The 26,282-nt window shown below is 35.4% G+C and overlaps 2 protein-coding genes across 7 annotated transcripts in view; both read left to right on the forward strand.

Annotated features, from left to right (window-relative positions):
- Positions 1-5,023, forward strand: part of LOC113081182 (FYVE, RhoGEF and PH domain-containing protein 1-like) — a 47,367-nt gene extending 42,344 nt beyond the window's left edge. For all 4 annotated transcript variants that reach the window (XM_026253245.1, XM_026253246.1, XM_026253247.1 and 1 more), the window contains exon 17: positions 623-5,023. In XM_026253245.1, coding sequence (XP_026109030.1) covers positions 623-892 — 270 coding nt within the window. In that variant the 3' untranslated portion in view covers positions 893-5,023. The remainder of the gene's footprint in view (positions 1-622) is intronic.
- A 437-nt stretch (positions 5,024-5,460) lies between these two features.
- On the forward strand, positions 5,461-24,706 carry LOC113081179 (transcription factor E3-like). 3 transcript variants are annotated; one of them, XM_026253237.1, is made up of 10 exons: positions 5,461-5,975; positions 10,761-10,874; positions 12,826-13,054; positions 13,142-13,366; positions 16,136-16,231; positions 17,841-17,958; positions 18,606-18,662; positions 18,861-18,936; positions 19,187-19,334; positions 20,832-24,706. In XM_026253237.1, the coding sequence occupies exons 1-10, from the start codon at positions 5,842-5,844 to the stop codon at positions 21,258-21,260; spliced, it is 1,626 nt and encodes a 541-aa protein (XP_026109022.1). In that variant the 5' UTR covers positions 5,461-5,841; the 3' UTR covers positions 21,261-24,706. The 3 variants fall into 3 exon arrangements, with proteins under 3 accessions (XP_026109022.1, XP_026109023.1, XP_026109024.1); XM_026253238.1 differs by having other exon boundaries at positions 17,841-17,946; XM_026253239.1 differs by lacking the exon at positions 5,461-5,975 and adding an exon at positions 7,839-8,172.
- Positions 24,707-26,282: the final 1,576 nt, after the last annotated feature.

Consider the following 26,282-nt stretch of genomic DNA (forward strand, 5'->3'; position numbering starts at 1 on the left):
TGAAAATTGATAGTGAAGACATTTATAATGTTACTAAAGATTTCTATTTAAAATAATAAGCTATTCCTTTGAGCAAAAATATGAAGCAGTGCAACAGTTTTCGACACTGATAATAATGAGAAATGTTTCTTGTGCAGCAAATCAGAATATTAGAATGATTTGTGAAGGATCATGTGACACTGAAGACTGGAGTAATGATGTTGAAAATTCCGCGTTCCGTCACAGGAATAAATTACATTTTAAAATATATTCAAAAATAAAAGAGTTGTTTTAAATTGTAGTAATATTTCACAATATTGCCAGTGATTTTTAATCTAGTAAATGCAGCCTTGCTGAGTAGAAGGAACATAATAAAACACTGAAATGTTACCAACCCCCCCCCCCAAACCTTTAAACAGTAGTGCATATGCTTGTTTGGCATCAAAATTACATTTGCTCACATAAGGTTGCATTTGCAGGGGATGCATTTGACATGCATGTTACTGCCAGAGTCATGTGATCAAACTGATGTTTACACTAGGTGTAAACAAGGCCTTAGTGTTCATTCCGTGACTAACGCGGTTCACTGTGGTCAGTTAATGATTGACCAGTGAACTCAACCTTTCTCTCTCCATACGTACAGGATGTCAAAGCCCAGCGCAGTATTCCCCTCATCGGGTTCGAGGTGTCTCTACCCGAATCAAGTGACCGTCTAGAACGACGCAACGCCTTCAAAATGAGCCAGAGTCATTTGACCGTCTACTTCAGTGCCGACTGTGAGGAACTGCAGCGGCGTTGGATGGAGGTCTTATCGAGAGCCGGCAGGGGTGAGGAGCTGCAGTCAAACGGCCCGATATCCGAGGCCCTCGAGGAAGAAGGGGAGGAGCCAGTACCTACGGGAGAAAGCACATGATTGGCTGAAAATGATATCATTTTGCACACACAAGCTGTACAAATGTGACCACAGTGACAGGATATAATAGACAAACACACACACACACACACATATACCTTCTCTCTTACACACATCTTTATTAATTGTCAGTTGTAAATTGCATGAAATATCTACAGGTATTTTTCTCTGTGTATTGCTCATCTTGTGTGAGTAACCAGTGTTTGGAACAATCTGACAAAAGTGTGCACACTTCAAAGATGACTTATCAGAGGACACTTGATTACGTCCATCAACTCTTTCAGCCGCTAGAAGTTTCTTTGTTAAATCGACAGTTTCTACCAAATCTCAAGGTGTTGTGAAGTGGTTTCTCGATCGAGGTTATGGTTTAGGAAAAGTGAGATGGTTCTACGGTTTGCTGGCTGTGCGTGAACGTTTGGTCTGGTTTCATGAAATGTTTAGGTGACTTAGAAGAGATTCTACAGTAAAATACCCTAGTTTACATAACCAGAAGCTGGAGGGAATTTTGTTGATTTTAAATCTGCTATGAAGAATGAATCTTGCCAATATTAATGGCAATAATCTGCTTGGTACCCTGGATTTCTCATTTCGATGACGTTACACATTGGCTATTGCATTTAGTAGTGAATTGTGACAGGACTGGCCACATGAACCGTTGTTCAGCTATGCAAGCCTGTGTACATGTGTGGTAATCAGGAACTGCTGGAACATAGCAACAATATTTATTAAGCGGGTTTTAACCACTCACAACGACAGAAATATGTGCTTCCTGTTGACTCCACGGTCCTTCAGGTCAGAAAACACCAATAAATTTACTCTGCCACCTAGTGGACGCTCATCACAGCGCGCGCACATTCTAGGAGTGAATGTCAGGGAACATGTCAAGAAACTAAATTACAAACTTTTGCATATAAAGTAAATGAATCTTGATTTAATGACCGTTAAGATTTTTGTTGCACTGTGACATGGTTTAATAGTAAAAATCTCATTACTATAAGTTGAAATAAATTTTATATTATTTAAATTGTAAAATACATATTTATAAAGTGTAGTATTATATGATGTATTGTCTTTAATTTATGCCGGTAAAAAAAAAACAACTTTGCAGTAATGAGAATCTGTTAAGAACTATTGAGAAAAACATGAAAACAAAACATCTTAATATGTCACAATGTAAAAAATTAAAACTTAATGGTGCTTTGGGGGTGAAATGTGTTGAAGCTGGTTTCTGCCATGGGATAAAAAATAAGATAATTGTGACTTATCTCAAAGTTCTGAATTTTTTCTTGCAATTCTTAGTTTATTTCTCAAAGTTCTGGCTTTAACTCATAATTACAATATGTAAATTCAAAATTCTGAGAAAAAATGTAGAATTGTGAGATACAGACTCACAATTGCAACAAAAGTCAGATTTATGGGACAAATAAAAAAAAAATTATGAAATAAAAGATTTGCCATTACATTTAATTTTTTTTATTCTATGGCAGAATCAGGCTCTCCTACAATGTGACCTGGACATGTTTTTGTGAGATTCACACCTAGGACTGTCCCTTTTGTTCAGACTGTACAGAAAAACCATTCAGAGGAGGAAAACATGTGTAATAGGAACGTTTCAATTAAGGGACTTGACAGGGCTGTCCCTACAGGATAAAAGAGATTTTATCCTGTTTTTTGAGTGTGCATCAGTGATTCTGAATGCAGTAGTGTTATTGCATTTGATAAGAATGCAGATAATATGCTGATTTACGGTCATGAGGGTGTGTTTGAATCGGGCTAGTTTTTATCATTGTAAGCTCAATGATATCCCTGCCTTATTTAGAGGGGGTTTTGATAAATGTAGTATATATAAATAAAAAAGGTAAAAGTTTTGATGAGGTTATCAAACGTTTTCAACTGTGTTGTATTTGTGTATGAACAGTGCAAAAGATTAAAGGACAAATTCATTTGTAAATATAAGTTATTCCTCTGAGCCCAGTTTTGTGGGTTAGGTATTGTCGATGAGCTTCGGTGTTTGATCTCTGTTATGTGCCGTTTTAAATGGACTTCTGAGCATTGTGGTAAATTCCAGGTCAAGAAAAGCTTAAGATAAGACCATCTTAAGATTCTTTTTTTTTTTTTTTTTTTTTTTACAGAGGTTGATATTCAGTGTTTCAGAAAGAGCTTCATTTTCATTTCCTCTTTTGAATCCAGTTATTTGTCAAATGTGAACGCCTGATGACTCACTAAGAACTTTTTTGTGTTTGATATTGCTTTAATCTTGCTCTTTGTTGTCAAAGACATCGCTCAAGAAAGTGAAGGTGAATCAGTCGGTGTGTTTTCCCAGTCCACCAGCCTCCAGCCTGTCTGTGTTTTCCTTCCTCAGAGGTTTTTGGACTGTTGATGGCGTGGCTTTGGGACAGGGCTGTGTGTGTGTTCACTTCCATATGTTTACGACTTGTACTGGTCATTCCCAGATCCTCAGTTGAGCCTGCCAGTCACTCACGCTGACACACACATTCATCTTCCTGCTTCTCTCAGTATAATTGTTCTTGATATCCTGCCTTACTGATATTTTGCAATCTTGTGCTTATCTACACATTGTTTTCCACAATTGCCTTTTGCCAAAGTATAACGTGTACTAGAAATTGAAATGTTTATCACATATTTTGTTTCTTTACCTTTCTTTTTTGTTTAATGCTAATATTTATTGTTTCTTTTTTTACTTGAGGTAGTAAACTTTGCAATGAACCAAAAGATGAACACTACCGAAATACAAAGGAAAAACGCTATTTGTTAACATTTGGGAGAATTTAAGTTATTGTTTCTGTGTGCTCTTAAGTATGTTTTAGTCCCACAATAATTGGAAGGTAATGCATGAAATTAGATTTTTAATATTTTGGTTTCTATTTTTCATCACTCGGGCCACAAAATTTATTTGTAAACTATTTTTTAAGGGATTTATTTCTCTGAAATCTCACAAAAACTACATTTTTCAAAGAAGATGTCGATGAAGTACACTGTAGTTAATTTTTAGTAAGGATATCTGAACAACTGTGCATTTTTATCTGACATTAAGAGTCATATACAGAAACAGAGGTGCTATTTTATTGTTTGATCAAGGGAATAGCTTTGTGTTTATAAATATATGATATAATGGGATCAGGAATTCAGTTTTCCTGCATAATTACATGAACAGGCTATAAAATGAGAGTTTTAGTCTTTAATGTGGAGGAAGAACAAAATGGTACTCTAAAGATTATTCTGTGTGGCAAGAATCATTTGGGAGAAACCATTACATATCTGTGGTGCAGAACAGAGAATTAAATTACATTGTATATATTGTATATGCTCAGATCTGCATACCAAAAGATTCCATGAACCGCATGGTCTGATGATGATGATGTAATCTGTTCCTACACCTGGATTTTCGACTTGAGTGTTCTGAATCTTGTTCACTTTTATAACCTAGTTCTATTGCACCAAAACATTTTGCCATGAGGATGATTACTTTGTTACACACCAAACATTGAAACCCTATTTATTATAAACCAGGGTTTGGTCAAGCAGTTTTTTATATGGAATCTAAAGAAAGAAATGTGGAGGCACGGACAACTGTTTGGCTCATAGATGTTAATGATTACTTTTCTACAGATGATCAACAATTTCTTCTCTTCTGCTCTCTGGCATCCTCACAGAATGAGCGCCTCCTGTCTTGTTTCTGTCTTTTTTTTTGCTGACTCTTCAAGTGATGTAGCCTACATCTGCAACAAATCAGCAGAAAGGGATTTGTAAAACATTGCCAGACAGCCCTATCTTCTCAAGGACGGTTCACATGTGTTATTGTGCTCAGAAACACTCTCTCAGACAAACAAGAAATGGCTGTATTACAAGCTTTGATATGTTTGATTCTTCAAGGCCATTAGCCGAACCGTCACAATATATGGCACAAGTATACATGCTATTGTTTTTCCTCAAGAAACCTGGTTTATTGTACACATAATGGGTATTACTGTTATTTTAAGTACTATTAGAATTATTATTGTTGATTAAATTAGTGGCAGGCCACTGGGTACCATTGTATGTTAATATCCCAATGAAATCTGTGCAAGATCATGAAAATGTTTATGAAATAAAGTAATAAAAGAACAAAAAGAGTGTCTCATTCATTTCAATTTGTGCCTCTTAAGGGTTTTTTTTTTTTTTTTTTTTAAGTGTATCCTATTTGTGAAATGAACCAATAACACATACCTATGCCTAGGCAATAATAAATAATTAAGCTTAAATTAAACAAATATTTTGTCTATTTTTTATAGGCAATGCAAATAAGATGCCATATTATATACTCAATTAAATCACAGATTATTAATTTCATCGTCAACATTATTTTAATTATATTATTATCTTCAGTCGAATATCACACGTTCACTATCCAAAACTAAAGGATGACGAAATAGTTTGAAACGTTATATCAAAGGCTGACATAACGTTTGAAGTAAACAAATATTCCATCGGTCGTCTATTGGCTGATCGCAGTGAAGCCCCGCCCATGCTGTATATCTATTGGAGCGCTCGTCTGTCCGTCCACACTCGTCTGATCATGGAGCGTCACTGTGGGGTTTTCCAGTCAGATTTACTCCCCTTTAAGTGCGGAGAAGAGAGCGACGTAACTGTTGTTTGCACAGCAGCCAGACTAGGAACTAAGGACTTTAGACTTCTAAGACTTTATTTTCAATCAAGGTTTAGCGCAGACTGATAAAGAAAGCATTTATACGGAGATCTGAGGAAACGCGTAGACTAGCTTTAGTTAGCGGTCGGGTAACGTTAGTACGACGGTCTTCTGTTTAAACCTCTTCTGAAAACAGCTGTTTTGATATTATTTGTTCATTTTAGCTATTTAGCTTTATTATTATTCTCGTTTACTCGAGCTCGTGTGTTTTGCTGGTTGTAAATACAGTTTCACACCTGGAGAAATGTCCAGCCAGCAGTCCGTCAGACCCGAGAAGGGCAGACCGGAAGTGATGTTACCTGGGCAACAGGCGCTGCACGAGCATCCTCAGACCGTCTACGTCATATTAGACTCCTCCGAATCTGTCAATCTCATCAGGTGAGTGCAAAAGCATCACATAAACTCTAGTTGCAATGACTAACTCAACCAATGCATTAATCATTAACATGCATTAATCCTGCAGACTGTGGTTCACTAGATCATAGGCGAAATTGATTAATTTGTTTGTTGGACATCTTAAGGCTAGATGTGAAAATATAGACAGCCTGAAGATAAACTCAATTTAGATGCTTTATAAGCAAATCAGTGTATCTGGATGCTTAGGATTAGAGGTTGTTCAACTTTCTGTTGCATCAACAGTCACTGAAGTGTTAGGATGCAGATTCAGAATCAGACTGTGCTTTTGGTGTCACATTTTTGGAGGTTACACATTTTATTTTTGTGTATAACTTGAGTGTACTCAAAGGAATGTATGCAGTTATTCAAAGGGTATTTCTCATTCAAATTATTGAAATATTAGGATTATTATGCATAGTAACCAAAAGCAGATGTTGGACACTGCACCTATTATTTTTTTGCAAAATTCAAGTCTCTAAATGTCATGTGCAGGAGGAAGAAGCCATTGGCACGTGACAATTTATGATTCAACTTTATATCTTTTGCACTTTCAAAACATAATGGGGACAAAGGTGCTGTACATTAAAGTTATGTACAGCACCTTTATTAGCACATTATTTTAGGATCCCTGAAATGTGGGGAATTTCAGAATATGAAAAGAATCATCTCCTTAAATTCACCAAACCAGCCATCAAAGCCATTCTGCCAGCCTCAAACTTTAAAGCTAACTTCTCTCCCTTCCATCCTGCCAAAAAAAAAAAAATCCTGCCTGTGTTACTCCAACCTACAAGAGCCGTTTAACCGGAGATTTTGTTTTACCGTTTCAGTCCTGGGCCTCAGATTTCATGGGATATGGCTCAGCAAATCCACCCACGCACCCATTTTGCCTTTTTCTTTTTCCCTATATCCTTGTTTTTGCTGTCCTTCCTCTAAAGTTCTTGCTTGCATTGACTGAATGCTTGCTGTGCGCATGCTATTTTGCTCCTTTTGTACCCTAAAAGAATGTTTTTTTTATTTATTTACTATCCTCAGATAAAAAGACATGAAGTCACATTTTTCTCTCTATAGTCCAATTACCATAAAAGTTTACCTTTTATGTTTTACATAGCACTTGTTGCATAATGTGCTTTCAAAGTTCAATATTCTTTATCGTCACATTATCACACCATTGGTAGTTTTGTTCAGTGCAGAAAGAGTAAAATAAAATGTTACAATTGATGATACAATAAATGCAGCAGATATTTGAAAGTGTAGTCTGTTTACAGTTAGCAATTATATAAAACTGAGTGAAATAGATTGAAAATACATACATCCATTATTATCTAACAGTACAATATTACAAAAGCTTGTATTATATTGTATCCAAATAAATATATGAAATAAATAAATAAAAATAGAGTTAAATAAAAAGGGAATACATTTATATTGATAAAGGCTTGATGGAGTGACTCCCTCTGGCGGTGACTAATGATATTCGGCTTTTCCGCTTCTCTGTTTTAAGTAAAGCTGTAGTTTTATTAGGGGCAGCCCGCAGTGGATACACTTGGAAAACAGATTATTTTAGTTTAGGGATGATTTTCTCGTATATGAACAATTTTCGTTGAAATTGGGGTATTTGGGAGAAGTTCTGCAGCCTGAAAAGCGTCTCTGGATGCTGCACTACGCTGAAGGGTAGGCTCATGAATATTAATTAGCCCTCCTTAGCCGGGCAGGCTGGTTGGCTCAAAGACAGGCGTTGGTGAGTGGGCGCTAGTCAGCTGGCCAATTAACGAATAGCAAGGGCTCGGTCTATGAATATTAATATGGTATTCTGACTGACAGCTCCAGGAAGGTTAACAGGCCACGTCTAAATGAGGCTTTTTGATATACATGAGCTAGGGCTTCATCGTAGTAGGTTTCGTAATTTTACCGGAGGATAGAGAAGCTTCGCGTGCGCCGAGTGGCACAAACATGGCCACCCACTGAAACCAAAACACTAGCGAAACGATGATTCCCTGCGCGTGAAATCCTGCCTTTAGATTGTGCGAATCAGCGTGACAGTATCGTATCAGTCCTGGCTTCAGATGCAGACAATGAGATGGAGGTGTTTACAAACCGGATTTACCGGGATGCTTTCGTTTGATAACGTTTGATCTGATTACATCACTTGGGTTATTCCACTATCCAGAAGAGGCTTTAGGTATGTGATATAGAAATGCATTTAAAGTTCCCTGTTGATGCTATTTCATAGTTTATCCTCAGAGGTGATGGTGTTACAGATGTTTTTGTCACCTTTCTGCTATAATAGCACATTGGTAAGACTGTGGATATTTCTCAAACCCTTGTGATTTGCCTACATAGACATCATTTTTTGGGATCAGTGCTGAAAATATTGTTTAGATGAGAAGCTGACTAGTTTTATGGCACTTATGCTTTTTAAGGTTTTGATGGCCAAGAATGCTGTCTATGTAGGTGCACTAGATGCTGTCTAGGTATATTTATGAGCAAGTGTACACAAACCTATTAGGACATGCAAATATATATATAATATTTATTATTACTATTATTAAAGAGCGTTTTTTTTTTATTTAAGTTGGGATGCACCGAAATTTTAATTCTGGGATTGAAACAGAAACCGAAAGTTCTGGATGCACTTGGCCAGAAACCGAAACCGAAAATGTTTTGTAATGATTATTTATTATTTTATTTAATAATGCAAGTAATTTTGTAAGACTTTTTAAATTTAACTCAATTTTAATGATACTGAATTTAAAAAACACAAGCCAATAAAATAACCAGACTTTTACTGAAAGTAGCACAATAAAACTAGACAGAATTTATATTAATATTAGTAACACTTTACATTAAGATTCATTAGTTAACTACTTTAGTTAAAATGAGCTAAGAATGAACAATAGTCCTTTTTTTAATAATCCTAGCATTTATTAATCTTAGTTAATGTTAATTTCAACATTTACCAATGCATTATTAAAATCAACAGTGCTTGTTTACATTAAATGCAGTCCGAGTCTGAATTAAACAGTGAACAACTGTATTCTCATTAACTAACATTAACAAAGACTCATAAATACTGTAATAAATATATTGTTCAACGTTTGTTCATGTTAGTTAATACATTAAAAAAATATATATTCTCAAGTATTTTTAAAATATTGTAAAGTGTTACCTTAATATTAAATGTAAATATATTATTTTTTATTTACTTCTATGTAACAGAATTTTTTTTTTTTTGACTAATTATCCAAATAATGTATAGTCCTACAAAGCTATTATTATCAGAGGATGTGAGCAGAGAATAGCTAATTTTATTTATATATATATATATGTGTGTGTGTGTGTGTGTGTGTGTGTGTGTGTGTGTGTGTGTGAAGAGTTTTAACAATAAATCCATTTTGATTAATTTGAGTAAAAATGTGTTTTCTTTACCAAGAATGAGATGAAAACCATTATTTTCGGTTTCAAACGTTCACATAGCATCTTGCCTTTAACTGTCATTTTGCATTATTGACACACTGTTTTCCTAATGAATGTTGTTCAGTTGCTTTGATGGAAGGTATTTTGTTTAAACCGGTATATAAATAAAGGTGACTTAACTTTGCTTGACTTTAGGATTTAATAACATAAAAAAAAGTACATCCAAAAAAGTTGATCCACATATGACAGCCTCTGAACTTGGTCAATACTAATCTTATGTACAGGCACTGGACTAAAAATACATCCATCAGTCATCACTTCGGTCATCTTGTTAATGCTATAAATTAATTACAGCAATAAAAGAAAACTTCATCATGAACAAGAACATGAACAACTGTATCACATTAAATGACAGAAATTCCAAAATGATATTTCCCTTACATTCAACTTTCAAAAGTGCTGCATTAATCTTTGCCATGTTACATTGACTAGTGCTATATGCTGTATTAACAAAAACATAAATGGCATTAATAAAAACATTAACACTGACAAGCTACACAACATCACATTCATGATCAAATGAATGCGAAATAGCTTTACTTGTCACTGATCTACAGCTCTGTGTATTAAATGAATCCGAATAATTTCCATCTGAAAACAGGTGATGGAGATTTACCGGTACTATTAATCACAGAACCGGCTTTACTGACGAGATACCCATGACACTCACAGGCGATTTATCGTGCAGCCCTTGTTTGTTGATCAAAAAGTAGATGAAGAAAACTAGGATGCTGGGTGTATTCATTGTGCCCCATTACTGTCTGGAGTGCGTGGAATGGTGCGCTGTGATTGGTTGAGGGGATATATTGCATTCTGAAAAAAAGGGAGATTGGCGTTTGTCACGTTTTGAAAAAAAAGGGAGAAAACATGACCTAATAACACTGCAAATATTATATTATATATATATATATATATATATATATATATATATTTTATATATATATATATATATATATATATATATATATATATATATACTGTATACACACACATGAGTTTAAGATTTGCATATTTTAAGTGTATGATGATACCATTAAAACCTTGGTTTGGGTGTATTAAATGATAGACTGTTCTGTGTATGTGCATCATGGTTTTTCCCGCCATCAGAGCCTGTGTCTTAAACAGTACTGGGAATGAGGAACTGCATGTGGTTAGTGACTGGCAGACTTTATTAATTACAGGATTTTACTTTACACCCCTCCTGTTCACGGTCTCTGCATCAGCATGTCAGATTCTAGGAGATGAGTTTGTGGACTGACAGAAATTGACGTAGCTGTGTTCTTCCCTTCTCAGTGTTGAACCCCTTCTTCCTGAGTCTGGGATCGTGGCAGATATTGAGGTAGAAGGTGTTTTCTCCACCGATTCGGACACTTTCTATGAGCTGAAGAGTCAACCCATCACCCCGAGGTGAGTCCGGTAACCGCGATTTATATAAGCACACTTCCTGTTTGTTTCTGTACTCTCACCTACACACAGATTCTGACCGCATACCAGTTATGCTTGTGAGAGAGCCGAGGTTTAATCTGATATACTTCCTGCATACTCTGTGTTAGATGCCTAGAAGTTTTTGATCATATTTTGCTGCATACCTGTGACATTGATTTGGTGGATGGTATAATCAGCTCTACCTCTTGGGAATTTACCGGCAGTTACTGTGCTTCTAAATTGTTGAGATCTTTTACATTCTTCTTGTTTTTCATATTCATTACATTGCTTGTTTTATGTGGAATTAAACACTGTTTTTGTGCCCATTTGTGTGAGTGTCCTATGTTTTTTCTGCGATGAGGCAGGTCAGGGCATGCTGTCCTGAAGGTGTTTAGACGGGCGTTTGGTTTCTGTTGACAGAACTTCCAAGTGTCTGTTTCCAGTGACTTCACAGTGATTCAGCACAAATTAAACCCCCCGAACAGTCATAATACTTCTTTCCACTGTACTTCTTAGAAAAAAATAAAAATACAATTGATTAATGAGTAATAAGTTCACGATAGTGGTACTCTTGAGTACTCTGAAGAGCTTCAGAATTACATAGCCGAGTGTTTTTCAAGATAAATCAATTACACCAGTGTTTCAAAGTTCACACACTCTGCTGTCTCCCACAGTCTCTCAGCTTTATCCGACCGGATGATCTGCCTGACATAGTATTCTTTGGATGTGCTTGTTGCAAACAGTGTGTGTGAGGCAACGTGGTCTTGTCTGCTTGTTTTCCATTCGCTCTGGGACTTCCCAGAATGACTCATCAGAAAAAAACAAGTCTGTGTGAAGGGAATGTGAAGGCCGTATTGTTGGAAATGCAAGACTGTACAGAGAGATTTGATTTATTTTGCTCTACAGTTGTTATGTAAGTAGTGGTCATTGATAGCACAACTTGATAATGTTACCAAGGACATAAGTGTATGCTAAATGAATAAAATGTTGATGGTTGTATATATTTTAAACACTGTTTTTAAAGTCAATGAGAATAAGTTAGAAAAATATGTGGGATAAATTTATTTTCCCCGTCAGTTGATCAGATTTTGAGATGTGGTCATTTGACATGATTGGACAAGAGAATTGAAAAAGATGTCAGCCGAAGGGGAAAGTAGTTTCAGAGGTGATGTTTATATATTATTAAATTTTTTATATATTTTTTATAAATTATTTATGTATAGTTCCTCTCTTTATAAAAAAAAAACAAACAATATATATATATATATATATATATATATATATATATATATATATATATATACATAGATTTTTTTTTTTTTTTTTTTTTTTTTTATGAAATATTTTTTTAGTTAGAGTTATGTTATGAGAACAAATATTTTGTTTCTTTGGAATATCATGCACTGATGAAAATTACACCAGGGATATATATTAAAGTAAATGCATCAGTTTTGATTTTATACTGACAACATAAAATAGCGTTCGCACTGCGTTTAACATCCACAGTGTGATGTATTTCCAAGTGAAACACAATATTCTGCTAAATAATGCAGAGCAGGAACTAGGCAGTTGGTCAACTATATTCTCCCGGTTTGCCTCAGTCAGAAAAAGTCATTACATTTGATATTTTTCTTCGAATTAGCATGCAAAACAAGACCTTATAAATAAGAAATTTACAATTTTTAATCAAAAGCTTTTGGGTTTATGAGAAATGCAGTTTTTGAGTTTGACATGAAAAGTAAAATGTCATGATATGTTGAATAAGAGCTCATTATTTTTGACCGTCTTGTGTTTTAAGTTGCTGTTCTCACGCTGTCTCTGTGGTGAACTCTCAGCCCTGTGTTTCAAAAATAGCATGTGGTAATATGATTACAGCACGGGGTGTAGCGTGGTACTATAAGCCGATTTACATTCTCATCGTCTGCCCTCATAGTGGCTCTGTGACCCCTGCTGACCCTGTGACCCCAGCTGGCTCCGTGATGACGTCACGCGTGTTGATGAGGCAGGAGCTGATGCGACAGCAAGCTCAGGACCAGGAGAGACGGGAGGCCCAGAAACAGGCCTCCAGCGCTCAGCAGCGGCCCAATGACGCCTCCCCTGCCATCTCCGTCACATCCACCCTCCCGGCTACACCGACCCAGGTGCCTGTGGAAGTGCTGAAGGTATGGGAAACCTATAAACATGAATGTTGATGATTTGGATGTTGAAATACTGTTTACAACATGAGTTGTCCTGTGTTTGAATCCCAGGTTCAAACTCACTTGGAAAATCCAACAAAGTACCACATCCAACAAGCTCAGAGGCAGCAAGTGAAGCAATACCTTTCTCACACCCTTGGTAATAAAATAGCCAATCAGACGCTGGTGACATCGCCCTCGCCCCAGCCCACCTCCGCTCCTGCGCTGGCTCCTGCCGCCAGTAGCACTCCCAGCAGCCCGCTGGCGGTGCTCAGCCTGGGATCAAATAAAGAAGAGGTACAAATTGAACCAATATCAGATGTTTCTGGTTTAGCATTTATATAGCCAAGAATGTGTTTTTATGTTTTTTTTTTAAACTTGTGTTCATCAAGCATGCATTAAATTTAACAGTCTGACAAAAAAAATCAATGTCAAGTAAATGCTGTAAACTTAAACTTTCTTTTCATTAAAGAATCCAGTGAAAAAAAAAAGAAGAATTACAGTTTGCACTAAAATATGAATGAGCATATTTCCAACACTGATAATAAGAAATAATTCTTGAGCAGCAAATCAGCATATGAGAATGATTTCCGAAGGAAGACTGGAGTAATGATGCTGAAAATTCAGTTTTGCAGCAAAGGAATAAATTTCATTTTAAAATATATCCAAATAGAAAACAGTTATTTTCATTTGTAATAATATTTCACAATATTACTGTTTTTACTGTAATTTTAATGTTCATTCAAAACATAAAAAAATCTTGCCAAACCATCTTACTGTTCAAACTTTTAAGCAGCAGTGTATATGAATAAAATCATACTTAACCCATTTATTTTTGATCAAACAATTAGACCCTTTATGAGCTTAAGACACTTCTTTTAAAAACATTTAAAACCCAAACATTTGAATGGTAGTTTATCCTGTCTCAGTCTCCACGTTATGTAATTTAAGCAGTACTGCATCATGGCCATAAAGTTATAAAAAATTGTAAAGATAAAGAGTCCTTGAGCCAATGCCATAACAAAAGATGACCCATTTACACAAACCGTGACAGCATAACTTAATCTTCAGTGCTCTGACCTACTTTTACAAGCACAATTACAATATAACCTTTACTATCTCTGCTCAATAACTAGATTTCAGTGTTACTTGATGCCATGATTCTAGGCTCCGGGCCCTTCAATGTAATTCTAGCAGTATTTGTGCATGTTTTATTGTCTACCTGGCAAAAATCATAATATTTAATTGGTTGAAAAAGTACCCATGGCACAAACATTTAAATTTATGCATTTTTCAGAAACATTTATCCATAGTGACCTGTATTGAATTTGAGGTATATGTTTTATTATTGCATGAAATTGAAGCTATGACTTTGGCATGTTAACCTTAGCGTTAGTGCTTCAAATCCAACCCTGAATATGAGCTTTAAAAATAGGGATTCTTACTTTGAAAATAAATATTTCAACATGAAATGGCTTTTTGTGGTGCAGGAAATAATGTAAGGGGGCTTGATTATTTATGATGGGATTTTATTGGATCAGAAAACGTTTGACTAAAATTAATGAGAATTATTATAGGTTAAATTTATTTCCCTCCTGCTGTTTGTCCTTGGTTACATCAGCAGATAAATCACTCTTGAAATAGCAGTGGCTTTCTTCATCTCTAGAGATGATTTTTCTGAAGATTATGAATACAAACATTTACATAACATGCACTGATGAGTCATTGATAACAGACCAGGAAAATTTCTTTAGAAAGTAAATGGTGTCATTTTGTTTTTATTTATAAACATTACCAAAAAATGACTGCAGTTTAAAATAACTGATTTCTACGTGAATATATGTTAAAATGTAATTTATTGCTGTATGGTAAAGCTGTATGGTAACTACTCCAGTCTTCAGTGTCACGTGATTCTTTAGAAATCATTATAATACTCTGATTTGCCACTTAAGAAACTTTTATAATTATTATTATTATTATTATTATTATTAAAACAGCTGTACAGCTTAATATTTTTGAGGAAACTGTAATGCATATTTTCAGGATTATTTGATGAATAGAAAGTTTAAAAGAATGGTGTGGATTTGAAATAGAAATTTTTTTAGTGTTATAATTGAATGCATCCTTGTTGAATACAAGTATTCTTTTATATATATATATATATGCATGCATGCATGCTTCGGCCTACTTTCACATGCAAAATGGCAAGATTTCCTTTACAATCCCTGCTCTAAAGAATTACAATGGAGATTATATAGATTTAAGGAATTCTTCAACATACAGTATCTTAAATCTGCCCCAGATCTGCCCCAGTAAGATAACAGCACATTCAGTATATGATACATAACTTGTGAGAGAAGTCAAACTTTAGTATTATTGTATCAAACAGTGCTGCATTGGCAGGAAAAGGTTTTATTCTCCAGCCAGCTTATTTTTTTGTGAATTCCACATGCTTACAAAACTGTACTTACCAGTAATTATTGTCCTAATAATCTCGAGGCTTAGGCCATTTAGAGTATGCTAGACAACTAATTAAATGTTTGGCTCTGAGACTCTGAAAGATCCTTTTGAAGAATGCGTCTCGCGTTTGCTAAATACAATAGCGCGCTTTGTCAAGTCTGTGTGAAAGTCGGCCAGACTCTCTTTGGGCACTTTGCTTTTGGTACCACATTGTGCTGGTAAATATCACACTCACGGCTCAATGACCCCAGCACACTTTGCACTTTGTGTGGGCTTGGCTATTAAAGTCTTTCAGTCCTGTATTTCTTCTGTGTACATACTGAAGGAGCCTTCTCAATCATAAACACTGACTGGAAAACCCTACGATGAAATACAAGCTGGCTAAGGTTCGAGACTTTTATCGGACTTTGAATTGGATGTCTGTATTTCTCAACTCCATGTGGCCGGTGTGTCACTCGGGAAATCAGTGTGTAGTGTGTTATTTAAACATCCAACTGCTTCATGACTCATGGCGGAAATGCACAGTAAAGCTGTTTTTGTTTTGTCTCACAAGGAATCTAAAAAATGATCTGCAAGCTGTTCTTTCTCTTGGTTTTAAATGCACAGATCGAAGACGTCATCGATGACATCATCAGTCTGGAATCGAGTTTAAACGATGAATTCATGACACTGATCGACTCCGGTTTGCAGCTTCCCAGCACGGTATGTAGCAACATCCTCAACTCTATTAAGGATCAGTTGAGCAACTCAAGTGCTTTTGTCATCTATTTCTTAAGAACTGATTAAGAAAAGTTTGTTGAACTTGTTTTGCACGACTCTTTGAAACAGCTTCTTTTTTTTTTTATTCCGGGATTGACATGATGATGGTGACACAACAGCCATTTGTCATAATTAGCGGTAGTTAATTAAAGCCCACAATTCTGCATTAGTCTTTTGCAAGAAAAAGCGAATCCTGTTCTGACATGCCATTGCTTTGGAAATTCAATTTCGGTTTTCAAATCAGTAATTTTCATTTGAGTCTGGGAGGAGCTCAGGTAGATAGAGGCGCTTGTGTAACCAGTTATGATTAGACTCAAATGCTTACATTTTGTCAGTGTAGTGTTTGCATTCAGGAAGTTTGGGTTGAATCAGGGCTTGAAACACTGGAAGCAAATATAAACTTCTGACACATGGCTCACAATGGGTGGGGTCAGCACGCCATGGAGGAGTGACAGAGTGTTGCCACACACACAAGCTGAATTCTGTGGCAAGCTTGCCTTTTTTTTTTTTTTTTTTTGAGACTCCAAAAGATATTTCCCCATTTCTAAACGTCCCTTTTTACGGAGAGACGCACAGAAAGAGGAAGCACTTTGTGGGTGTGTGAGAGAAGATGAGGATTCTGGTTTTACTGCCAGAGAATGAGAAGAAAAAAGGCAAGATTGAGGTAAATTTGAAGGCATTTTCAACTCTCGGGTTGCTTGTCCTGTGAGTTTCTGTGTAAATGCCATGGGAAGATCATGGTAGGTTTGTGTTTTAAAGACATTTAAAAATGATCTAAACATGTTGCAAACAGTCTTGTAGGTTTATTAGTGCACATTAATGCCTCAGATTTCATAGCTTGGATGGAATATATGTTACTGATTTCTGCACAGGTGTCACTTTATCGGTTTCGCAGAATTAAAAGCCACCTTTCAGGCTGGCTCTGTTTGACATGATGAATGAAATGCGTCTTCGGGTAAACCTGCGTGTTTCAAACTTCAAGCATGTTTATGAATCTTCTGTAACAGGTTTAAATATTTAAACAATGTCTGATGTTAAGGTTATCAATGTGTAGTTTTGTTTTCAGCGCTCCTAATGCATCTGCTGCCTCGTTGAATCTCATTACTGAAACGCAAGCAGAATAACTTGGCTGTTGTGTGGAAATTTACATGAGTGTTTTTATTAAGAAATTAAACAAATCTGTGGTTAAATGTGCTCTCTTTATTTTCTCAAAGGTTTCAGGAAGCACTAACAGAGGAAAGTTTATGTTTTTGTATTTTTTTCCCCCTTCAAATTGCTTTTTATATTAAAATTTTTGCAGATTTTCTCTATATAATAGTCCTTGCCTTGTCTAGATTGTTTCACTTTACAAATAAGCGTGCACACAGAGCCGTTTGGCCATTGTTGTAGATGTCGCCCTTCAGATATTAACGTTCATGTCTGTGGTTATCTGAACTGAATGAAGGTTATCCACACGGTGCACCATGTGGCAATAAGGGGGCCGCTGACCAGATAATGCAGTGGGCGGGGTCAGTCCAGGTTTAATTCATTACGATTTGTTTTTTTTTAACAGCTGCCAGTCTCAGGAAACCTCCTGGATGTGTACAGCAGTCAGGGCATGGCGGCACCCACCATCACCGTCAGCAGCTCCTGCCCTGCAGACCTCCAAAACGTCAAGAGTGAGTTGACCGGTGTGTATCTCTGTCTGTGGTCTTCCATCTCTTTATTTCGCTGCTTCCTCTTCCTCATTTCTCTGGCACCGATCCTTCACCGGCCAGTCGAGTCAGTCTGACTGTATCAGCAGACTTCCACACCACATTTGCCATTTCCCAATTTTGCAGATCTGTTCTAACATACACAATATTCAAATACAGTCATCGTTGCATATGATTCATTAACGAATCAGTGGATATTTATGCTTTTGCAGAACTTGGGACTAAGTGATTAATGTAGATACCCACCATTCATCAGTCATTGCCCAGTGTGCATTTAAAAATAAATAAAACTGATGTTTTAGTAGCAATTGCAATATATTAGCAGTGTTTTATGAGACATTTGGAATAATAGAAGTGCAGATATTGTTTGTGGATGTTATTTAGCTAACATAATAGTGATGTACTTCCTTGTATCTCATTTTACTATCTGAAACCACTATAAATAAGTTATTTGTTAGTTGATTCTGACGAAAAGTCCCACTAGTCCCATAGAGAAAGTATTGGGGATACCTGTTTGAAAACAGTCATTATTTTGGCATTTCTTTCTAGTGATGCAAGTGACATAGAAATTCACACTTCCCTTGTAAAATTCAATACAAGTTGTCATTTTAACTGTTTTATAGATGCAGAGGTGAAAGCTATTATGAAGGAGAGACAGAAAAAAGACAACCATAACTTAAGTGAGTTTGAATTCTTGCAGTTTCTTTTTTATCTCTGAGATCTGTCACCACTATGTGCACGAAAACCTGAAGGTTAATCGTCCTTGGTAGAGTATAAGGAAATGAATTACATTTCAGTTAATCTGAAACAAACATCTTGCCTGTTTGGACATTCCCATCAATTTCAAGTATGTGTGTGTTTGTGTGTGCGTTTTGTAGTTGAGAGAAGAAGAAGGTTCAACATTAACGACCGCATTAAGGAACTAGGAGCTCTCATTCCAAAGTCTTCTGACCCGTAAGTATCACTGCTCTCGTTCTCACTTCTCTCTGGTTTCCAGAGCTGAAAGATTTCAATTTTATAGTTATGACAGTTCATTAGACTGAGTATTATTTTGTTATATCGAAATTGTAAAAATATGATTTTAATGTCATTCAAAGTGGTTTTAGATTTATTTTCCCCCACTGTATTTGTTTTCTGAATAATTAGTAATGATTTTGTTCAGTACATGTGTCTGTAAGAGTGTCTGCATGTGTTTTCTCAACAGTGAGATGCGCTGGAACAAGGGCACCATCTTAAAGGCATCCGTCGACTACATCCGTAAGCTACAGAAAGAGCAGCAGAGAGCCAAAGACATGGAGATGAGACAGAAGAAACTGGAACACGCCAACCGCAGCCTGCTGCTGCGCATTCAGGTATGCTGCATACAACAGATTTCACCACAAAAAAACTTGTTTACTATACTTAAAAAACGCTTACTATATTTAAATCCATTCTAAAAATGTTCCCCCAAATCACCACAGAATTATTATTAGTAATAATAGTATTACTTATAATTTATTATTGCACTATTTATCAATATTTTGATTAAGCTTTTATTTTAATACTTTCAGTTTTCATTTGTATTTAGCAGTTTAGTTTTTGTTTTCGCAATTTCCATTAATTCTTTTTAAATAATTAATATTTTTCTATTGTTTTTTACTATATTTAATTCCACAAACGTTTCACCAAATCACCATGGAATTAATAGTATTTATGTACTATTATTATAGTATTTTTTTATATTTTGAATAAGCTTTTATTCTTTCATTTTAATTATAGTAATATTATTATTATTATTATTATTATTATTATTATTATTATTATTATTATAGTTTTTGTCATTTTTTTTATTGTTATTATTTTATATTTCTGTTTAGCTTGAATCTATTTTTATTTCAGTTTCAGTTAATATTAGTACTTAAAATTAAACTTATTTTATTTCAGTTAGTTGCCAAGGCAACATTTCTAATTTTCATCTGATATTTATATTTTATTTCAGTTATGTTTCAATTAGTGAAAATTGTTTTTAATATTTTTAGTTTTAGAAAAATATATAATTTTTAATATTTTTAATTTTTGTAAATGATAACAACACCACACTGAAAATGTGAAATGTGAGTAATCATTTTGGTTTATTTTATTTTATATATTATTTTACTATTCATTTAGTCATTCCAGACACATTGAGCTCTAGTGCTAATTCACATTTAATTTAGATTTGCCGCCTTTCCACCACAGGAACATTACCCAGGAACTAGGGACTTTGGCCTGGTACTCGGTGTGTTTCCACCGCAGGAACCAGGAACTAAATAAAGTTCCAGATAAAAAAATGCCCCTCAGAAAGTCCCTGCTGGCGAGGTGGTACTTTTTTAAAGTTCCGGAACTTTCGGGGGCGGGACTTGGGCACTAAACATCCTTATTGGTTGAGTTCACGCAGCATTGGTTTGGATCATTTTCAAAATATTACTGTTATTGTGTCATGAAATGTAATTTGGAAAGCATTTCAGGCGAGAATTTAGTTGTTTAAAACTCAAATCTGCTGTTTATTAGTAGTTCCTGGGGAAAAAAGTTGCTGGTACAAATGTTCAGGGTAATTTCGGTGGAAACGCGGCAATTGACAACAATTAAATCTCTGGAGATCGGTGAGTCTGTTGCTTTCTAGTGAACGTTTGTTTTAGACAAATCAGGCAGGATCAGGCAGCAGATAAATACCTATAATCTGCTAATCACCACATCACACCATCGCTCATTTGCATAAAGATGACCTTTGTTCAACTCTTATTAAAAGTTAAGTTGTGATTTGAAATGCATGTCGTGCATGTGTAAATGCCCCTCTTGCAGTTTAATGATTGAGCCTGTGTGATCGACAGGAGCTGGAAATGCAAACTCGTCTCCACGGCGTCTCATCATCTCAGAAATCTGACTCCACGCTGACCCAGACGCAGACTTTAACTCTGGATCACAACCCCAGCAACGATTTCTCCAAGACCCTCCTGTCCCTCAACCAGACCACGCCCTCTTCTTTCTTATCTCCTCCTTCTTCCACTTCCTCAGTGGGCGGGACGGTCACCAGCCCCCTGGACCTCGGGACACTCAGCTTCAGCGAGCTGGACGACCCCACAGCCTCCGTGTTTAATCCAGCCCTGATGGCGGAGATGGGATTAGAAGATATTTTGATGGATGACGTTGGTGCTCTGTCGCCTGTAGGGGGCGCCGATCCCCTGCTTTCCTCTGTTTCCCCGGGAGCATCCAAAACGAGTAGTCGTAGAAGTAGCTTCAGCATGGAAGAAGACTTGTGATGCCTTCAATTCGGACAATAGTATTGCTTTACGATGCAAATCCTGCTTGCGCACTCCATGGTCGGCCAGTAGAGGGCAGTGTAATCCTAAAGTCTTTAGCAATCGCCGTACTGTAGAAGTCCGAGATCCTCAAGACTTTTTTTCTAGAGGTGACACAAGTGACTTTGGGAGCAGACGCTGACATTTAGAGCCTCATTTATTGTCTGGACCTCTGATAATATATAGAAGGATATGTACATAGAGTAGATTTAGTGCTAAACACCAATTCTGTGTTTTTAATATGCAGTTGTATGAAAAGTAGCACTGTAATATTAACTCGTGGACACTAGCCACATGAATTTATTCAAAAAGTTGGTGGAATAGCAAAATAAATGATTATTTTAAGTTTCAGATCTCACTCATATATAGTGGGCTCCAAAAGTATGAGACTTCAAACCTGGCGAAATGCAAGATTTGGAATCGTAAATAAAGAACAAATATTTTAGATTATGCACTTAAAAAGAGACAATTTTAATATTCTCGTTTTCAATTAAATTAATTTACAGGTGTGATGCTTATAATATACACTATTGTTTAAAGGTTTGTTTCAGTCAGTAAAATTTTGAAATAAATGAATACTTTAAAAGATGCATTAAATTGATCAAAAGTGACAGTGTAGAAATTTAAAAATGTTGCAAAAGATTTCTGTTTCAAGTAAGAAATATAACTTTTTTTTTTACAACATTGCTAATAATAAAAAAAAAATTCTTCAGCACCAAATCAGAATATGAGAAGGACTCCTGAAGCAACATGTGACCCTGAAGTCACATGTATATTTGAATATATTTGAATTGAAAACAGTTATTTTAAATAGAAATAATATTTCACAATATTACTATTTTTACTGTTTTTTTTTTGTTTTTTTTTTAAATAAATGACTTGAAAAAAAAAATCTTACCAAACCCAAACTTGAACAATAGTGTAATAAAAAAAAGATAATATTAAATTATAAAAGTCTCAGATGTTTGGAGCTGACTGTATGTTAGTGTTTACAGTACTAGCTCATCAAATACAAAAGGGACAGTTTTTTTTTTTTTTTTTTTTAAATGTGTGAGTGTGTGTATCTGCACGTCGCACATCCATGCATTTGATAACGGTGGCAGTAAACCTGTTCCTAAACCTGCTTTTAATGTCCTCAGGAAAAAGCAACAGACAGAAAACAGAACATCCTGTTCAGCTCGGCTTTCATTTCCTGCTGGCATTTTTGTGTTCTTCTGTGAAACTTCTTCTGTTTGATTATTGAGCAAATTAAAACCAGCTTCACATCGAGGGTCTGAAAGATTTACAGGGATCCCAAACGGCACGAAGAAAGTCAAAAGAGTCTTTCTATTATAAACTAATATTGAGATCAACAAGTCATAGCAACATAACTTCAGCTTAATTTTTTAAGTTATAACATTCAACTTGATTGTTAAAGTCAATTTAATATAATTGAAGCTGAAATGACTTTTACAGCCAATTTGCTATAAGCATCTGAACTTAAGTCTTTAAGATGAAGTAGGTGGAATTAGTTTACAATGCACCTACTGTATTTGTGCCATTGATTTGCAGCGCATCTCGACCTCTCTAACTTTGATTTGAGTTTCATGCACCGATGTCAGACTGTCTATGCAAGTACTTTCATAGTGAAGTAGCAGATGACAGTCATGTTTCCTTTGACATTCAAAGACCTTCCAGCTCAGAATATTGTTCTTGTTCTCTGCCAGAGAGCAATGAATCATATCAATGAATCATCAAACCTTCATTATTGTGAATTTCTTACTGCAATCCAACATCCCTTATTAGGATTATCATGACATTCACAAGTTCTGTTTTTATTTCTACAGAGACTCGTTTTGCTATAAATGCGTTTCTTACATGCTTATAGTCAGATGAATGTTTATTGAATTACTTCAAAGTTGAATTTACTTCTGGATGACCATCGCCAAATTCGCTTTTTTAGGATTTTGGCATTGATTTTTTTTTTTTATACTACTATAAAAGGAGGAGGAGTTTTATCGTGTACATTAGCAATAGCAGCTTGTGAAACTACTGTAGTTATGCAACATTACAGTTCATATGTGCTGATATGTCCTCTTAAACCCCAATATCTATACATTATAAGCTGATTTAGCACAATGGCTTACATGTATTTGAAAAAGAGTTTATAGTTTTTACTACATATATTAACTTATGTTATATATTTAAGATTAAACTATATATTTTCACTGCTATTTCCTTAAAAATTCTAACCGAAAGACATTTCTATCCACAGTGATGGATAGTTTTAGTACGTTGCTGGTGAATAGGGAAATATTTATGTTTTAAAACTAATACATTCTAGAAAATCACAAAACAGGCCAATTTTGGTGTTTCTGGTCAAAAATGGCCATCGTTTAAAAAAAATAGCTTGTAAATCTTTCATTCTGCTATATTATCACCAAATACTGGATTCAATCTTTTTGTCAACATGTTTTCTTTCAGTGTTCTCTCAAAAACTGAAGTGCATTCGTACAATCAGTGAGGCCTACAATCGATCAGGGCCAAAAAGAAATACAAAACCTGTGCTAACTGAAAGAAGACAAATTGATTAAAAACGTGATACAGTATTTGTTAATAAAATAGCATAACTATTTTTATTTCGTTCATTTTTGACTGGGAACACCGCAAGTGTAACAAGGTGGGAGAAAAAAATATATAAAATTGGGAAAATCTGTAGATTTTAATTAAATGCAATAACATTAACTAGCATTTTTGTGGAAAAGAAAATATAAAAATGAGCTGTTTTAGATTTTGGATCAATGCTATGTCAGTGTGTACATCACGTCACTTTAAGATGGTTTTATCTCTGGTAAAGACATCGGTTGTCTTAAAAATCTCTACTGGTCGTGTTCAGCCACCGTGTGATTGCATGATCACTGCTAAAGATCAGTAACCATTGGGAATCACAATAGATAAATGAAGTACTTTTGTATATATTTCTTTGACGCCTCCATGTTGGATGTCCAGTGATGGGATCTGGGCATTTCTTGTGTTTTTGGAGGTTACCGTGCAGTTTCTGCCTCATGAAATGTCCTCAAACTTGCCATCAGTTCTGTGGTCGGTGCTGTGGAGAGCTACAAAAATAACGTATATATACCTGTATAACTGTACTTCAGGAGAATAGAGAAGAATTAGACCGAGTTTACATTAATCTCATACTTGATAATGTCCTGTAGATGTCTAGTGTACGGTCAGACTTGAGCAAAGGGAACGTGTTTGTCGTTTATTCTGTATTTCAGTAGGTCCAGCGTGCCTGTGGATGTTTATTCCTGTATTCTCTACAACATTAAAACAAGCAACAGTTTTGCAGATTTCTTTTTGTACTCTTCAATATATTCATTTCTTTTTTCTTTTTTGTAAAAATATGAATAAAGTTGTAAAACAGCTATGCATTTGTAGGAGTATGTCTTTTTTTTTTTTTTTTTTACAGCAACTTTTTATATTTTTGCAAACATCTGAAGAAGAAAATGGCTGAAAAAATGACAGTAACGTGCAAAAGTAAAATGCTAAATATGGTTTCCACTTTTCAGGACCATTCAGTTTAGCCCCCCAGAATATATTTTGAACAAGCCCAGGTCTGTTTATGTATTTATTTTTTAAATGTATTTTATTGTTTATTATTTATTTTCTTTTAGAGCTCATTAACGATTCTCATCAGATTCTCTTTACCGGTCAGGACTTAATTAGTATTTTAATAAGACCTTGTACTGTTTATGGTCTTTGAAAAAGTCTTCATTTTCTTGAAGCAAATTTTTTTTTAAAATAATATATATATATATATATATATATATATATATATATATATATATATATATATATATATATATATATATATATATATATATACCGGTATATAATTATTATTTTGAGTGAAATATGACCCACACATACAAATCTATTCACACGTGAAAATCGGTGACCTTTTTTTTTTTTTTTTGTAGAGTATGCTCTTAAGAACTTCTCCTAATACCATGTGTGCACTGTTTTATTTAACCCAATTTTTAATGTTAAAACCGTTCAAACAGACAGGCAGAAGTTGCTCATGTCATGTCAATTGTTTGTCCAGCAGAGTGCGGTAACATCTCTCGTCTTTGTGTGTCACTAACACCGCGTTTCAATAGCCTTAATAACTCTCGTATCTTCATAAACCAAACCTGTTACTTAATAAGTTTGGTCTTGTTAGTAAGACTACAGGTAATGTTGTTTAACTGTCAAACTCCCTGCGGGTTCCGGTTGTGTGTCTGTTCTGCGTGCTGTTGTTTGCCTGACAGAGATATCTTTGTTATTCCAGCTCTCCTCATGCGTCTGTATCTTCTGTAACCTCGTATCAGCTGTGTTAGTTTTGGATGGAGCCTCGCGCCCCGCCTCAGACCTATCCGTGCTGCAGTGCATTCTGGGCAGATCTTCTCGATTGTGTTTTAATAGTTCACTTGATCCTTCATCAGGGAGCGGGAGTGTGGATATAAAACACTCGGATGGGAAGTGTCCGCTGTGTTCTGAGAGGAGATGCCAACTGGGCTGTATTTATTAGCACTTAGCAGGCCGAAATTATTTTCCATGTGTGAAAAAAAGCAGATTCCCAGAGAAACCTAAATAATAAAGACGTTGCCTGTAATGAAATGGAGCTCAAGCTGTTTATTGCATTTAATTCAAACTAAACTAAACCATATATATATATGTGTGTGTGTGTGTGTGTGTGTGTGTGTGTGTGTGTGTGTGTGTGTGTGTTAGTCTCAGTTTCATTTTCTTGGACTTTTAGTTTGTAATCTTTAGTTCCTGTCTGCCTTTTTTCTGCTTGTCCTTTGTTGTCATGGTTTCTGATTTGATTAGTTCTTTGGTTCAGCTGTGTGTCATTAATTAAGCCTGTTTGTATCAGCTCTTCCTTTTCCTGTGGTCAGTGTGTTGTATCTCTCATCTGTCTTGTTTATCTAGGTGTTTATGGATTAAAGATTTATATATTTA

Source organism: Carassius auratus, unplaced genomic scaffold (genome assembly GCF_003368295.1).
Source record: "Carassius auratus strain Wakin unplaced genomic scaffold, ASM336829v1 scaf_tig00033307, whole genome shotgun sequence".
NCBI classification, from domain to species: domain Eukaryota; kingdom Metazoa; phylum Chordata; class Actinopteri; order Cypriniformes; family Cyprinidae; genus Carassius; species Carassius auratus.

What these genes read in the sequence shown, in the direction of transcription:
- LOC113081179 (XM_026253237.1), top strand. Translation starts at nt 5,842, where the DNA reads ATGTCCAGCCAGCAGTCCGTCAGACCCGAGAAGGGCAGACCGGAAGTG. An exon ending in GAATCTGTCAATCTCATCAG is followed by an intron (nt 5,976 to 10,760) that starts GTGAGTGCAAAA and finishes TTCCCTTCTCAG; the next exon opens with TGTTGAACCCCTTCTTCCTG. An exon ending in TGGGATCAAATAAAGAAGAG is followed by an intron (nt 13,367 to 16,135) that starts GTACAAATTGAA and finishes TTAAATGCACAG; the next exon opens with ATCGAAGACGTCATCGATGA.